General features: G+C 35.3%; 1 protein-coding gene across 1 annotated transcript in view; it reads left to right on the top strand.

Annotated features, from left to right (window-relative positions):
• The window catches only part of LOC129266978 (uncharacterized), a 28,609-nt gene extending 12,628 nt beyond the window's left edge, over positions 1-15,981 (top strand). The window contains exons 5-9 of the mRNA XM_064104174.1: positions 4,755-4,836; positions 5,760-6,058; positions 7,496-7,571; positions 8,789-8,843; positions 13,891-15,981. Of these exons, the coding sequence (XP_063960244.1) occupies positions 4,755-4,836; positions 5,760-6,058; positions 7,496-7,571; positions 8,789-8,837 (506 nt within the window). The 3' untranslated portion in view covers positions 8,838-8,843; positions 13,891-15,981. The remainder of the gene's footprint in view (positions 1-4,754; positions 4,837-5,759; positions 6,059-7,495; positions 7,572-8,788; positions 8,844-13,890) is intronic.
• Positions 15,982-16,593: the final 612 nt, after the last annotated feature.

The raw sequence follows: 16,593 nt of genomic DNA, 5'->3' as shown, positions 1-16,593 counted from the left end.
TAGCAAAGTATATATTTATATATTTAGATAGCGAGAGAGGCGTGGATATTTGTACCAATCACTCTGACCATTTTTATAATACATATATATGAAGAGTTTTGTTCTAAAAGAGCTAAATCAACTATTTAGTATTTTTCTGTAAATCAAGGTTTTTTAATTCACCACTTGCCCTTAGCCGCTGCTGTTTTATTTTGATATAGATGATAGTACTACCATCTTAGACTAATTAAATAAAAAATTGAAAATCTAGCATTCATTATGAATTGTTGAACAATTTTTGAAATTTCATTTTAATGGATTTAACTCCTTTTGGAACAAAACCCTAGTAAAATATCATTTATTTTCCAATTTAACATGTATGGTTTTGAACACGAAACACATAAATATGGCTACCACAGTACATTTCACATCTTTTTTTTAATGTTTATCCATTGAAAATTACAAAAAGAAAAAAAAAGAAAGATATTTTGTCATTCGATATCTTAATTCCAAAACATGCAAAAGGAACTAAATCCAAAAATATTCATAAAATTGTAAAATTCTTTTAATTTTAGCAAAATTTGCACTGATGGTGTGAACTTGTATCCACAACATATGTCTAAAAAGAGATATGCATATCTTTATTGAAAATAGGCAAAATAACAAATTTTAGATAACCGCATAGTAGATTTTGGACCTTTTGGAACAAAACTGTTTTGAATTTAGCTCCTTTTGGAACAAAACTCAAATTTGCAATCAATTTTTACCAACCTTTCCATTTTTTTCAAATGCGATATGTTTCATTTGATTCCCACGTCTAAGATACATACATTTATATCAAACAATCATTTTTTTTGTCAAAAGTGGATTTAGCTCCTTTTGGAATCAAGCTTTTCATAATTATGTGTAAACAGTAGATGATGGTCAAGAATGAAGTAGAGTAATACACTGTGTTGCAAAGCTTTCGGCCATGGCCTTCTTCAGTTTGTAAACAAGGGCAAATTCAAGTTTGACCAAAACAAATGTGAGAAATCATAATTATGGTAATTAAAATAAATAAAAAATGATCATACTCAACATAAATAAACATTAAAGATAAATAGCACCTGACAAGGGTTATATCACATACTTCTGAAGTACGGTTATGTTGTCTACCGCACGTGTGACATTTACGAATTAAATAACACGAGTAAATATGGTGTACTGAGCAAATCGTAGTAGCATGAGTGCATTTGAGCAGAACTGATGAATAATACAAGATAGAAGAGAATGGCTTAACGTTGGACATAAAGGATATAAGGTAAAAAATATATATATTACTCTTTATTCATATTTCTATACATGTATAACATATTTTTACAAAAGGGCCTTGATATACATGGGCTTCATAGACGGCACAAAGCAAAATGTAGTATATTCAAGTATACAAAAAAATAAAGGAAGAGAAATTGAAAGACCGACATCGATGGAAAGAAGAGAAAGAAAACGAAGAAGAAGTTGAAGAAGAAGGGAAAAGGAAGGAGAAGAATAAGAAGACGACAAAGAAGAAGTAAGAAGGAAAGATAGAAAAGGATAATATAAAGAAAGAAAGAACGAAGAGAAGAGAAGAGAAAAGAAAAGAAGAGAAGAGAAGAGAAGAGAAGAGAAGAGAAGAGAAGAGAAGAGAAGAGAAGAGAAGAGAAGAGAAGAGAAGAGAAGAGAAGAGAAGAGAAGAGAAGAGAAGAGAAGAGAAGGAAAATGAAAATAAATATTATCGGTCTGCATTCGTCTACGTTAATATCGTTGGGCTTAAGGGTTTTTAACTTTATAATCCAGAAGGATTTACTTCTTAGTATTACTGCAACATCTTTATTGCGGATTAATTATATACCAGTGAGTTGCATATGTTCGATGGAGTGGCCTTCTTTGTCGAAATCCTTTTTATTTTTGGTGTTTGCTCATCCTTGTGTATAAGGTGGTTGTGGTTTTCCCCCACATATTACATCCTGCATTTCGTACACGTTATCATGTATATCACTAAGTTAGACTGACAGTGAATATTTTTGGTAATCATGGTAATAGGAAACCTTTGGTCCGTGACTGTGCTTGTGAAATGATCAGTTTCCTCGATGAATTGGCAGATGCAACATTTGCGTGCACTGCATTTAGAGGAGCCTATAATCTTTGTGGATTTTCAGCGGTTCATAGGTCCATATTTGGGATCCTAGATGACACTAAAAGGTCTTTCAGAGATATACATCTACGAAACGATATCATGGGTGTTCATGTACAGTTCATTCGGTGCTTTATCTTGATGGAGGATTGGAAGATGCTTGTGGACAATTTAAGACAACTGCTTCATATTTGGGTGGTACGTTAGGACGAATGGTGTTCGTGATGTTTGATTTTTTTTGTAGGTTAGCAATTCGAACGTGGTTTGAGTCTGCCTTTGTGGATGCCTTTCTCAACTAGATTTGGGTCATATTGGCGGGATGTTAAATGACCTTTTAGTTGAGATAGTGCAGAATTAATGTGGTCCTCTTCTGAAAAGATTCGACGGATACGAAGGGTTTGACTATTAGGAATTTCAGAGGTGTGGGGTAGCTCACCTCATTGAGAAATGAGGTATGCATGACTGTCAGTAAGTTTATTTTACAGAGAGAGAGATGGAGCGTGTTATCTTTGATGTAAAGGAGTCTGTCTACAAAAGGTACCTTGTGTGGGGATGATTCAAATGTAAACTTGATTTCGGAGTGGAAGGATGCTAAATAAATTCATGAGGGGATTCTTCATCGTAGACCCCAAAGAAATTGATTACATCAATGTCAGAACGCCAGGATTTACGCATGGTTTAAAAGGGGAGGTTTGTAATAGTTTGTCTTTTAGGTCAGACATGGAGATGTTGGCATAGGGCGGTGCTACTGGGATCTCCATGGCCATCCCATTTTCCTGGAGGTAGAACGCCCATCAAATTGAAAGCCATTAATTTCTAGGACAAGTTCAAGAAGTCGAATTAAGTGGCTAATTGGGGTATCATGTGTATAACGAGTGTCAAGAGCTTGGGTACAAGCGATTAAACCTTGTGCGGTATATTCGTATACAAGGAAGATACAATTCTATTTCTGTTGTTATATATAAGAATGATTGCAGGAGTAATTACATTCGTTTATTTAGTTATTTCATCTTTGAGGATATTTATAGCATAGAATGATTAAGAATGTTCCAGTACAGCTTTTTTGGACATGAGTAATCTTTGAATAATCTTTGTTATCTCTGGAATGTGCAAAGAGAGACAATGCAGACTGCTAAACAATAGATTGCTACACAATAGACTGCCTGCAGTGAAAAGGACAACAGGATTACCTATTTTGTTTACAATTGTTGATTTCACTGAGGTCATTCAAGAGTCTTCTAGAATGAGCCTGCTCTAGAAATGGGCAGAATGTTCTTTTTGTAGACAATACTAGAAACTTCCAGAATAGTGAATAATTTGTAAACATAAGCCTGGCAGTTTCTTCAAGGACATCATCATATCAGATCAGAACTCAGAGTTTCACGCCAGACTTCATGTCAGAGCATAGATTATTTCCAACTGGAATACCACATTTATCTTCTGTTTAATTATTTGCACGCCACCAATGAACTGTTTGCAGTTATTTTAAAAGAGGAATTCTCAGATCTCATCGAGATCAACAACCTATTTTAATGAACGCTTTTCAACCCATGGATTGCTGAAATTGACTGTTTAATCATCATCAACATCGTCTCCACAGACTTTTCAACTTGTTACAGTGATTCTTATTAATCATCGAGCTTCAACATCAGTTTCATCATCGCCATCATTTTGAACTTTAATTTAAGGAACCTTTGCCAGCCAACCTGGATATTATCATTTGGAATAAATTCATAACTGTGACTTCAAAAGATGTAAGATAAATATTTATTTATGTTTTGTTAGTTTATGATTGTTATATTTCCTTTAATAAAAAAAAGGAAATCAAATTTAAAACTTATATTCTCACTGTTATTTGTAGCAGTATCGGAACACTGTTGAGTATGATCCTTTGATATTCCGTGTAATTACCATATGATTTCTCACATTTGTTTATTACCATTTGTTCGTGTTGGTGCTTATTCTAACATTTCCTTTATTTATTTTATTTAGTAAATGAAATCTGAAGAAGGCCAGGAACTAAAGTTTACAGTAGTGCATTACTCTGCTTCCCTCTTGACCATCATGTACCCTTTACACTCCCGCACACCCGAACTTACATACACACACACACACCCTAACACACCCTGTCACACACACACACACACATATAAATAAATAAATATATATATATATATATATATCCAATTTAGGGAGTACGCCTAGATAATATTAAACACAAATTGTTATCGTTCCCCAAGTAGTCGTAAATATAATTGTAATACATGATACAAAAATAAAGAATTTTACTTTAAACTGATGAGTTGCTGTCCGTAGGTAAAGGTTTTCTTCCCCAAATGTACAACCATATTAAAAGATAAATGAATGAATACATATAAAATAATAAAGCAAATGAATACATAAAAGATACATGTTTGTACTTGAATACATACAAAATTATTTCATATTATCTCACGTCTTCCTCCTAAAGATCCACAATTTCTTCCTATTGGTAGGCCAGGATGGGGGATGGGGATCACAAGTTTTCTGGGGAACAATGAAATTTTATCGCATTTGAGATCATCCTCAGAAAACTCGTATAAACGAGTTTTCGTTATTGATGCATCTTGTTTTCCCATTATAGATAATTTCTTTTATAACCCTGTTGCTGCTGATTCTGAGAGCTCTACATTTCACCTTCGTATAAAAGATGGTGTCACGAGCAGGTATGTTCATATTATATATACCGTGTGAGTAAAAAAAATGACTCCTCACAAATCCACAATTTAAGGATATAAAATGACCTGAAAAAGTGTTTTCCCTCAAATAATTTGATACCATATTTATCTCTGCCCAAGGACGGATTATACAAAATATCTTTTGAATATGTTGCTGCCGTCTTATTCAATTTTTCTCTCCCTTGTAATATACAAAAATGCACGTCCCTCTATGCATTAAAAACATTGTAAATCATTAAAATTCTGACTGTCATACATGTAATTGCACTGAACAACTTGATGTAGACGCAATGATTCCATGATAATTGTTGATTTCACTATATTATATATATATATATAATGTAGTTTTTTTTTTATTTTATCATTATTGAATAGCTGTGATGTTGAGTTATTTGTTAAACTACAGGGCGCCTCTGGAAAGCAGTTTTGCATAACTGAACAGGCCTACCCTGCAGTATATGTTCGCAAGTATGTTTACCAATGCAATGTATAAATGAATAGATAAATGGATCAATAAATGAATAAATAAACATGGTACATATATGTCTTCATGATTGGATCATCAAGAGGTGCTATGTTTGTTTACTGTGATGAAAAAAATTGATTTGCGCCAAAGTAAGACATAGCTACAATGAATAAATCGAGATGCCAATGATGTCATAAACCTACATGACTAAGTAAACATACTTGCGAATCCAGTTTCAATGAAATGCTGTCGACGTTGAATATACAGGTGGAAGTTCGAGTAATTGATTTCCTTAGACGTAATCGGCTCATATAAGCAAGTTATTTGCATGTAACAACAATGATACCGTAATATATCATTACTTATGCTTGGATCACATGATTACTAATGGAAAAGGGTTTGTTGGATTTCTGGTTCTATAAACAAATATTTCTCATTAATACAGGTTAAGCTTACAGGCCAACCAAGATTTTGATGGAATTCTGCAAAGAATAGCACAATCTCTTCATAACAAATCGGACGTCAATTGTCTTGGAACAGCCTTGGGATTTGGGCAAGCAGATATCAATGCATACACAGATGAGAATGAGAGACACGATGGGGGCTATAGGGAAACTTTGGATATGCTCAGAAAGTGGGCAGAAATGCAGGCAAATTCAACAGAAAGAGTGAAACTTCTACCACAGCTATTGGAAGCGCTATTGGTAATCCTTGATGGTAAACATTTGAGCAAAGCCGAAGCCAGTAAGTATTTCAATTATTGTAATATATATATATATATATATATATATATATATATATATATATATATATATATATATATATAATATATATAATATATTTGGCCATTAATTTCTCCCAATCCCCAATTTTACACAATGCATATTTAACATCATTCAAAAGATCATTTAATTCTCTTTAAAATGATATGCTGTTACAACTTTTCAAAATTAATACATTTCATATTATTTGTCTGATATTGTTAAAACTTTCACCTATCTCAACTTATCCGATTGTACTTTTTTCTCTCAAAACAACTTTCTATTTGTGTTGGATTTTCCTTTAAAGGACAAGTCCACCCCAACAAAGACTTGATTTGAATAACAAGAGAAAATCCAACAAGCATAACGCTGACAATTTCATCAAATCAGTCCGAATGTAAAAAAAGAAAGTTATGACATTTTAAAGTTTCGCTTCATTTCACAAAACAGTTATATGCACATCTCGGTCGGTATGCAAATGAAGGAACTGATGACATCACTCACTCACTATTTCTTTTGTATTTTATGATTGTATGAATAATTTTTTTCCCCAATATTTACCACAACTTTGTCTGTTACTATTCTTTTCACACACTCACTTTTTTTTAAAGATATGTTATATGTATATGTTATGTACCTGTTACATCGAAATTGTACATTAAGTTTTATACTACTGCCCTGCATCGACAGTTATGAGTCATGACCTGGGCCTATCTGAATATTGATTATGTTTTGTATTGACTTTGTAAATTTCTTTCCTTTATTGTGATTTCAATAAAGTGATATCAAATCAAATATTAAATATGAAATATTTTAATTTTCTCGTCATTGTCATGTGAAATAAAGTTTCATTCCTCCCTGAATACGTGGAATTCCGTTATTATAACATTTTGTGGTTCAGGCAAGGAGGTCCTAATTGTCAAATTCGTAAAAATTGAAATATTGTATAATTCAAACAATAAAAAAACAAAAGAAATAGTGAGTGAGTGACATCATCGACTCTCTCATTCGGATGTAACTGACTCGTTCATATAACTATTTTTTGAAAAATAAGCGTAATTTTGAAATGTCATAACTTTCTTATTTTACATCCGATTTTGATGAAATTTTCAGCATTATGCTTGTCTGATTTGTCTCTATTGATTCAAATAAACAATTTTCTGAGGTGGACTTGGCCTTTAAGGATGAAGATGCTGACTCAGGATGACGCATTCTAATAGAAGCATATACTACATGGTGATCAGAAATATGATTATTATGAGCTTTACAGCTGATCAAGCTTCCACCATCCAGACGAATTATTCTTTCTACTCCTACTAACACCATGTAAACTCTTGCAGATCATTCTTATGATAGCACTGATTTATAGCACTAATATTTTTTTATATTAATGTTGCTGCAATTTTCCCCATTATTTCAGATACTTATGTAAATTCTACTATCACCATTCGTGTTTGCAATGAGGTATCTCTTCTTAACGATGCAGATAATGGCAGGTATGATTGTTTGCTCTTATTTATTAAATGATAGACATAATAATCATATATCATATTCACTCAGGTAAGCGATTTCAACTGTTAGCTGGTCTTTCAAAGTGGGACCTACATAACATAATATGTTATCAGTACCCCACCACATAGGTCGATCTTCAAGCTAGATGACAGATAGTATCATTTTAAAAGTCTTGTTGAATGACTAGGCCAGGGATCGGAGGCCATGAGTTGGCGCTTTACCCCTTCCTGTCCACCGAACCACCATATGGCCATTCTTCTGATCAAGTTTATTTTGAAATGACAGAGATCGAAAAAGAGAAATGTATATCAGAAATGTCTGTCCCTTGAATATTATAATTCCGTTTATCTCTTTATAAAAAAAAAAATCAACAGTAAAACATGGCTGATATGGTGACTATCCTATCACAATGCTTGTGTGAAACATTATCGATTGAAAAGTACCTTAAAGCATTAACCTCTGGATATGATGGCATAGCAATTTGTGTATTTATGAATGCTATTCATGTAATGACACTTCCGTTTAAACCTGAATAAAATGGCCTATTTTGATGCCTAAGAAGACTGGGTGACTGACCCCCCCCCCCTTTTATGATCTCGGCCGTCGATTACGAGTCTATGACGAAAAATCTCATTGCTAATTGATTATGCTTCAAATCGAATTTTGCGCTGATTAACTAAATAATGCCCCTAGAATGGATATTTTGTATTCACATACTCTTTTTAGTATTCTTATCAAATGAACTTAAAAAAAATCAATATCACAATAATTTTGTATGTATTTTATTGTTTTATAATTTTGTTATGTATTTCCTTGTTTTTTCGTCGTTAATCTTATACTGACCACATCAAGACGAAATCAATTGAGTTTAATCAGTAAACAGAGAAATAATGATACAATTATGAAAATTTGACAAATACCCGATTTCAATTGAAATTGTACACGAATTCACGTTTTTAAAGTAATTTTGGGTATCCACGTATTTACAAATCATTGCGTAATTTCGGGACTGCGTACCTGGGGGTCGCAATTTTGGTCCCAAGGGTTGGTAGAGACAAAAAATGAATAAAAAGTCAGCGAGAGGCGCGGTGAAAATATAAGTCGCGCGACGGATTTATCACGAAAAATGTCGAGAAACAGCTCCCTCAGTGTTATTAAAATTAACATTTATGTGATATATTTTAAAATTGTTCATTAACAGGGACAGTCCCCAACAGAATGGATATTTTCCAGTTCCTACCTTTTTTTGAAGAAAGGTAATTATTGTTTATTTTTTCTATAAAAAAGGATTCTACAGTGTGTATCATAATAAAAAGTTTACACTTTGAAAAGTTCCTGGCAGTTTTAAATTGCAATATCGGAATATTCTTTTCAACATAAATTATTGGGCTTTGGTCTCATCTATATTGTCCAAATATTACGCTTGAGTGAATACTGCCCACTATTGTAAAGCTCTCTGAAATTGGTTTGCGCAAAAATGCTAATTTTCATGCTGTGTCAAAGAATAAGGCAATATAACAAATTGCTAATGCTGTATAATCCTCATAATTTCTTTGCATTTTTCTAATACATCAAAATAAAGATATCTAAATTTCAACTTCTTTGAACAACTTTGTTACCGATTTTAACGCTCTAACCTCATTATTTTTTACAGCTGTATTTGAGCAACCGCTTAGCCAGGATTTCAATTTGGAGGGGGTTGTAAGTGCACCCGAAGCGGCTTGTAAGTGCACCCGAAGCATGCCAACACTTATAGAGCGCGTGAAGCGCGTGAAGTGCGCTCCGGGGAGGAGAGGTCATCTTCCCACGTTTTATGAAAAAATTGAGAACTGAAAAGGGCAGGTATAAATGTCTACCTTGGTCAGATAAAAATTTGAGAGCAAAAAAATCGGCCACATAAATAATCTTTGATTTGTAAAACCGAATAAAAGGTGCCAGGTAAACATGGCAGAGGTAAAAATGGCAAAGGTAAAAATGGCAGATATAAAATTGGCAGAGGTAAAAATGGCAGAGGTAAAAATGGCATGCAACATCAAGAAGAAAAAAAAGAGAGCCGCTTTCTCGTCAAAATTAGTTATCATTAAGCTTGTCAATGAAATAGGCTATATACATGTATAGCTGATTACATATTATTTGCGTTTTTCCCAGCATTCTAGGTCTGCACCTTATTTCAGTTCATTAAACTAAAAAATTGTATTCAATTAGTGAGAGGAAAACGGATTTTATCTTGGCAAGTTCGTATTCACGTGCATACCCAAAGATTTATTTCGTGTTCATGTAAACACCTATATGCGCTACCATGAACCCACAGAAATAAACAAGTTTGTGAATACATCAATGCACTTGCACGATTAAGAACATGAAGCTATTGGGCGCCAGTGTGAACAGTGCTATTTTTAAACATATATATGGATATCAGAAAAAATAACAAAACATTCTGTACTAAAACTAATTTTGTATATTTTCACATTATATTTGATCCGAATAGATATTGATACGAGACGTATGAGTTTATGTCAGTGATGCAATTATAGCTATTATTGTCCAGTTTTCTTTACAGCAATACCTCATTGCAGCTAGTCACAGTGGATATCAGGTTCTATGGTATAGGTTACAGCATGAATTTGGAAATGTGTAGCCAATCAGGGATTCAAATATATGGGTGTTCTTTCCTATGTATAATTATATTAACCTGTTCTAAATTTGTGGAAATTCACCATGTGTGACGAAAATTTTGGTTGTAAAGAATAACATGAAACAATATACTGATGAAGGTTTGAGGAAAATCCATCAAAGACAAAGAAAACTATTAAAATTTAAGCCTTTTATCTGTGATGTCATATACGAGTAGCTTCCTCATATTTTACGCACTATAGAATTTATTTTATTTATTTTAATGGTTCATGATGGCTAAAAAATGTGTTCTTTCAGCAGCGGATGTGTAATGATTTGTCTGTCGATAAACTGACGGTATGATAAAAAGCATTTAAATTTTTTTTTCAGAAAATGGCGTTTCATTTTTTTTTCATTACTCGATATATGGGAAAGCGGCTCACATATGACGTCACCATAAAAATATAATATTTTTTAATTATTTGATGGAGTTCTTCAAGCCTTCACCAATTTTCATTTAATAATTTTTTGCTATTTTTACAATAAACATTATGTCAGGGCGAACTTCCCCTTTAGAAAATCAAGTAAAATATTTAAGCTATGTACAGGCGAGGGGTAAAAGGTGACATTTTTATTGCATGGGGGTTTAAGATCGGCCATTTATACCTCTGCCATTTTTACCGCTGGTAATTTATCCTTTGCCATTTTCAACCTCTGCCATGTTTACCTTTGCCATATTTACCTCTCCCATTTTTTACCTATGACATTTTTACATCGAACCGAGTAGGAGACGGGTACGCGGAAACCTCTGTGATTTATTCTGAAATAAAAATCGCTCATAAAGCATTTCCTTTCGTATGATTTAGAAACTGGAGTGATATCTAAATTTCAAATTAATGACGCAAATCAAGACAAAACATGGATGTGCGGCGATAATGAATAAAGTTACACTTATATACTTTTATATATAGCACGGCAGAAATCTTGTAACCTGCCCCTTTTATCAGATACTTGCACGAAACTTGATAAAAAGCGGAAGAAATATCACATGAGTGGCTCAGGAATTGGCGGTAGTGTTTATCCGCTTCGCGGCCAGAAGAGTCGAAATTTGTATCAATGCAATACAAAAAATAACAATACTTTACACCAATTTATTTTTTATAATTTCGAGCCAAAAATACACGAGTCCCATAAACGTGAAGGAGAAAAGAAAAGTAAAATAATGGTGTGGAGGGAAACAAAGGAGAAAGGCAATATTGATAGTTTTCCCTCGTGGAGCACGGAAGAAAAATTGTGTACAAAGCATGCGAAGGAGACGAGCCTCTAATTTAGGTTTTATTGTTTTGAAAAAATAAGGAGGAATAACAATATAACTATACCCTTGTTCCCTTTTCTCCCTTCGCTCATTTTTTCACCTTTTCCCCTTCAATTGTTTTGTGGGGGGGGGGGGGAGGGGGACAAATTTTCCCCGCTCACGTCGTGTTATGAACAGAAAATAATGTAATGGGGCAAGATATTTGAGGGGGCTAGATATGGCGTATCGGACAGAAATTATATTGTTTTTTAAATTCACGTAAAAGTAGCTTTGGAGATTTAGCCAAAGTAATAATTGCGACCGTTATTGCATGAAATTGGGCAAGCTTACAACACAATTTTGTATGCAGTCCTTCTTTCTTCCTTTTCGTTATTTCCAATATTCGGCAACCCGGTCGTGTTATTAAGTTCTTCTTGCTTTTGTTCTTGCCCCTTTTAGCTTTTTGCTCATTCTGTTCTACCTTCTTTTCTCGCTTTTGCTTGCAATTTTGTCATCTTTTAATTCATTTCCCTTTCTTAATCATGCTAATGTATTAGTAGAGCTATTTCGGAATGCTTTGTTCTTTCTCGCATGCTCATCTTTCATTCATTTTCCCACTTCCCTTGCGTTGTCCATTTTTAATGTTTTTTCCCTTAGTTTTCTTTTCACTTATCTCTTTCCCTGTCTAATCCCCTTGATCTGAGGAGACATGAACTAAAACATATCAAAGTAATCAAATGTTCAACTCAAACAGGATCATATACATATATTTTCTTGATTATGTTTCGACTTTTGATAAGGGATTTACATTTCTTTCACATTTCTTAACACTTCCTCAGGTGTGGCAATAACAAGAAAAGGAAAACGAGAGAAAAAGAAAAAAAAATCTAGCCTAGTTAATGAAGTTTAGAGCTACATGTAAAATCGAAGATATGGGGTCACAATGGTGTACATGTAGGTGTGTGGGGGCAGTGCGCAGAGGCGTCGATCCGGGGGGGGGGGGGGCAGGGGGGGGGGGCGATCGCCCCACCAATGAAAATATTGGGGGGGGGCAAACATATCGTTTTGCCCCCCCCAATAATTCCAGATGTGCAAAAATAAAATAAGATTGTAATGTTCAGCAAGCGAGATTGAGATACACAACTCGTTCTCTATTGCAAATCGTGCTCAAAATGTCCGCTTTTCAGATCGGAATACACAAATTTTCAGCTCGCGCTTCGCGCTCGCATCATTTCTGTAGCAAAAGCCCATACTTTTCATGATTAAATAGGTGAATAGAATGTCCCGTTTTCAGTTCTAACCCTCAAAATAACTCCCGCTTCGATTTGCAATAATATTTTGTTGGATATATATCTTGTTCTTTATAACAAAAAGTCCATTAATCTGTCATTTTTTTCAGATCGAAATATGCGAGCTTTTAGAGAGAGATTTGTTCTTTTAGATACCAATCTTAATCATTGGTACCAAAAATGCTTAGAATATCAAACTTTCAGGTCAGAATATAAAGAAATTTCAGCTCGCTCTCGGCACTCGCATTATCTGTGTAGTGAGATATGTATCCTCCTCATGAGTTACTATACAAACAGTCCTAAACAGGTACGCTTTTCCTGTTTTAAGGTCAGTATACTAAAAAAATTCAGCTCGCGCTTCGCGCTCGCATTAATTTGTTGGTGAGATACATGTCTGTATCTCATGAGTCATATATACATATGTATATATACATATGTATATATACATATGTATATATATATATATATATATATATATATATATATATATATATATATACACATATATATAATATGCCTATGTGTGTGTGTGTGTGTGGGGGGGGGGTGTTTTGTACGATCGAGCGCCTTTGGAACGTTGATTCATGATTTTGCCCCCCCCAATCCGAAAAATGGATCGACGCCCCCGGCAGTGCGGTTTCATGGAACATCTACGTTGAGCAAGGAAAATGGTTAACAATTGGGGAAAAATCTTCAAATAAATCTTCTTAGCTGAAAGTGCATGTGCTCTTCAGCATTTACGCTCTCTTTTATCATTGTAACTCTTTCCAATGTCGGCGATAATAATTTTTTACCAACTTTTTATGAGTAAGTGATACTCAGTAAATCGGAAATTTTATTAATATTCATTTTGTGATTTGCTTGAAGAACCTATACCAATAATTTTTTTTTTTTTTTTTTTTTGGGGGGGTGGGGAAGTTATACACAGTAGAAACAAATGTTTTACCCTTGCCTTATTGTACTGATCAAACAAAAATAATGTGTCATCTGTCTTAAAGATGCGGTCGCATTGGACAAGCATGACAAGGATTATGAAATAAAGTCAATTTTGTTGATTCCCTTTTCCATCATAGCGATTTTGTAAATGATGTTTGTTTGCATTTTTAGGTTCTTCAGTTTCAGCATACCCCCACAGAGTCACGTATCAACGCCTCAACATCTATCTCTTTAACTTGAATGCCGGTGAGATGACGGTCTATAGACTGCGGCTCTCCTGTGACTGTGGTGCAAAGAGGACCAACTAAAGGGCGTGCTGTACCAATTAGTCCCGCTTTCAGTAACTCGCTGGTCCAGACCAGGCCCGGGTTAATTCGTAAAAGTTTAAGTTTTGTTGCCTGTAGCAATTTCACCGTGCACCAGGTATTCTTTTATTGGCATGTTGGTCCTAAACAAGACCTGTCACAATCGGTCTTCCGACAAGTGCAACTTTGTCGTCTTCACCAAACAACACATGGTATAACGTGAAATCACTACACTCTACTTCGTCGTTAAGGTAACCTTCAGCAGTTACAGGGACGAAGGAATAATGGATGCATTCATTGTTCAGTTTTGTGATCATCTATGCATTGTAATATAAACACCAAAAAGTAAGTTCCTCCCTTAGTCAAAATATTGTAACTTTTTTAACGGAGTAATTTTTAGATATAATATTTCGTATGTGTTTTTTTACTCTCATTAAACAACTCCTAGGGGGGGGGGGGATGGGATCGATTTGTTGAGTCATGCATGCGTAATCAAAGATGAATTTAAAAATTACTATTTTCGAAAGTCACAAGAGTCGTTTTTCAGACTGTAAATGCAAAGTTGGGCAAAGTTTGTTTTTTTGGTGATTATGGTGCTAATGCGGTATTACTATCCATCATTTAGCAACTCCACACAAAATTTTGGCGTATGTTCATGGTTGAATGAGTGCGAATTTTTTTACGTGCCATCATGGGTTTTTATGGTAGTATCTTCTACTACTTTGAGAGCGGTGTTGGCTCAATCGGTAACGCGTCTGCCCGTCGAACCAAAGATCGTGGGTTCGAGTCCACCCCGGGCGGATGGCTGAAGTCAGTGCGTTGTGTGTAAACATCTCTCCCATGTTTCATAGATGCAGGCTATGTTACAATGGAAAACACTCCGTCCCTCGGATAGGACGTTAAACGTAGGTCCCGTGTAGAGGAGAGTCACCACCTTTGCACGTTAAGAAGCCACTGCACTATTCGTATAAGAGTAGGGGGAAACCCCGGTGTAGTGGTCCACCTGCATTCCCCCAATCAGTTATATCGGGAGGAGAGACCTGCGGGTCACAGTGATTCATTTCGCTTTTCGCCTTCCAGGCACAGGTGACGCCAAAACAAATAATAATAATAATAATACTTTGAAAACATGTTCGAATTGGAAAATGTTAGTGGCTTCCCTCTCCCGATTTCTCGATCCCCTCCCCATTTTCAAATTCTGGATCCACCACTGATCAGTCCATAGATTAACTGATTCTAAGATATTGTTAGGAAAAAGAATGCATTAATGCAACATAAAGCGTATTCGTTCCTAAGTTTTTAAGTGTGCTCGCTCAACAATGAAAGTGTAAAAATATAATCTGAAAATGTGTGGTGATAAAATGATGGATGATATAAAAGCCACTTTATAACCCCTCGAAATGAGTCTGTGACATTGAACATGCCATTTTCCCCCTTTGATGCGTAATCACTCCTGCATAAATTAACAAATCGATTTCATATTTGAACGGAATTATGCCCATAGGTTGATCAACATTACTGCCAAATTGACAAGTTTGAAAAAAAGTTCCACCATTTTTAATAAGGGGCTATTTATAGTGTACACACTTTGAATACCAATGCAAACCTTGTAAGATGGGGGAAGATGACATCAGCGAAATGTAATAAATGTAATAATCGGGAAACGGTCCACCACGTCCTTAACGCATGTCCCGTTGCCCTTGACGAAGGTCGTTATACATGGCATGGCGGCATGACAATATTCTTTTGTACATATTGGAAACAATGCGGAAAGGTACATCAAACCAGGGGGTAGATATTATATCCGACCTCAAGTCAGAATCCAAAAACAGGGGATATCTACCGTCCCATTGCAATGTACGCAGACGAATCTGATCCCTGATATATGTACATTGTGGAAAAAATGAAAAGAAACTACTGATACTGGAACTTTCGGTCCCTTTTGAAACCAACACAGAAAAAACACATGAATATAAAGAAATAAAATACGCCCCACTCATTTCTGACATTGAATCCAAAAGCTACTCTGTAAAAAAATTTCCAATTGAGGTGGGATCAAGAGGCTACATTACCCCCCCCCCCCAATAACACAAAACTACTTAAAATGCTTTTAAAGGAATTTGGCAAACCAACCCCTTACAACATTTTCAGAGACAACCTTTCTAAATTGGCAGTGACATCATATTTTGTAATATACTACTCACAAACAATGTCCACTGGGAAAATCAGATTCCTCTGCGTACATAGTGTAGAGTTGTACACTCTAAATTGCATGGATTTTTGCTGGATCTCCCCTGCAGTCTGGGCGGGGACCGCAGTTGTCCTTGCTGTTGTGCTGGGCGCGGGCGGGGTCCGATGTGACGGGATTGCGAAGCTATTCGTGGTCTCGCCATGTCGGGCTTGTCGCTTGCGTGTGGCATAGTAGGGGGACGGTAGCTGCGGCCTCCGCCTAGATTATACGCCCTGGCGAGTCCGGATCGGCTGTGGTCGTGTTCGGGACGGGCGGATTCTCGGTGTGACTTAGGTCCTGACGACTTTTTCCGTCATCTGAGACGAAGGATTGCAATCT

The sequence above is a fragment of the Lytechinus pictus genome, chromosome 8 (assembly GCF_037042905.1).
Source record: "Lytechinus pictus isolate F3 Inbred chromosome 8, Lp3.0, whole genome shotgun sequence".
NCBI lineage: Eukaryota > Metazoa > Echinodermata > Echinoidea > Temnopleuroida > Toxopneustidae > Lytechinus > Lytechinus pictus.
This window is presented reverse-complemented; position numbering and strand designations above follow the sequence as displayed.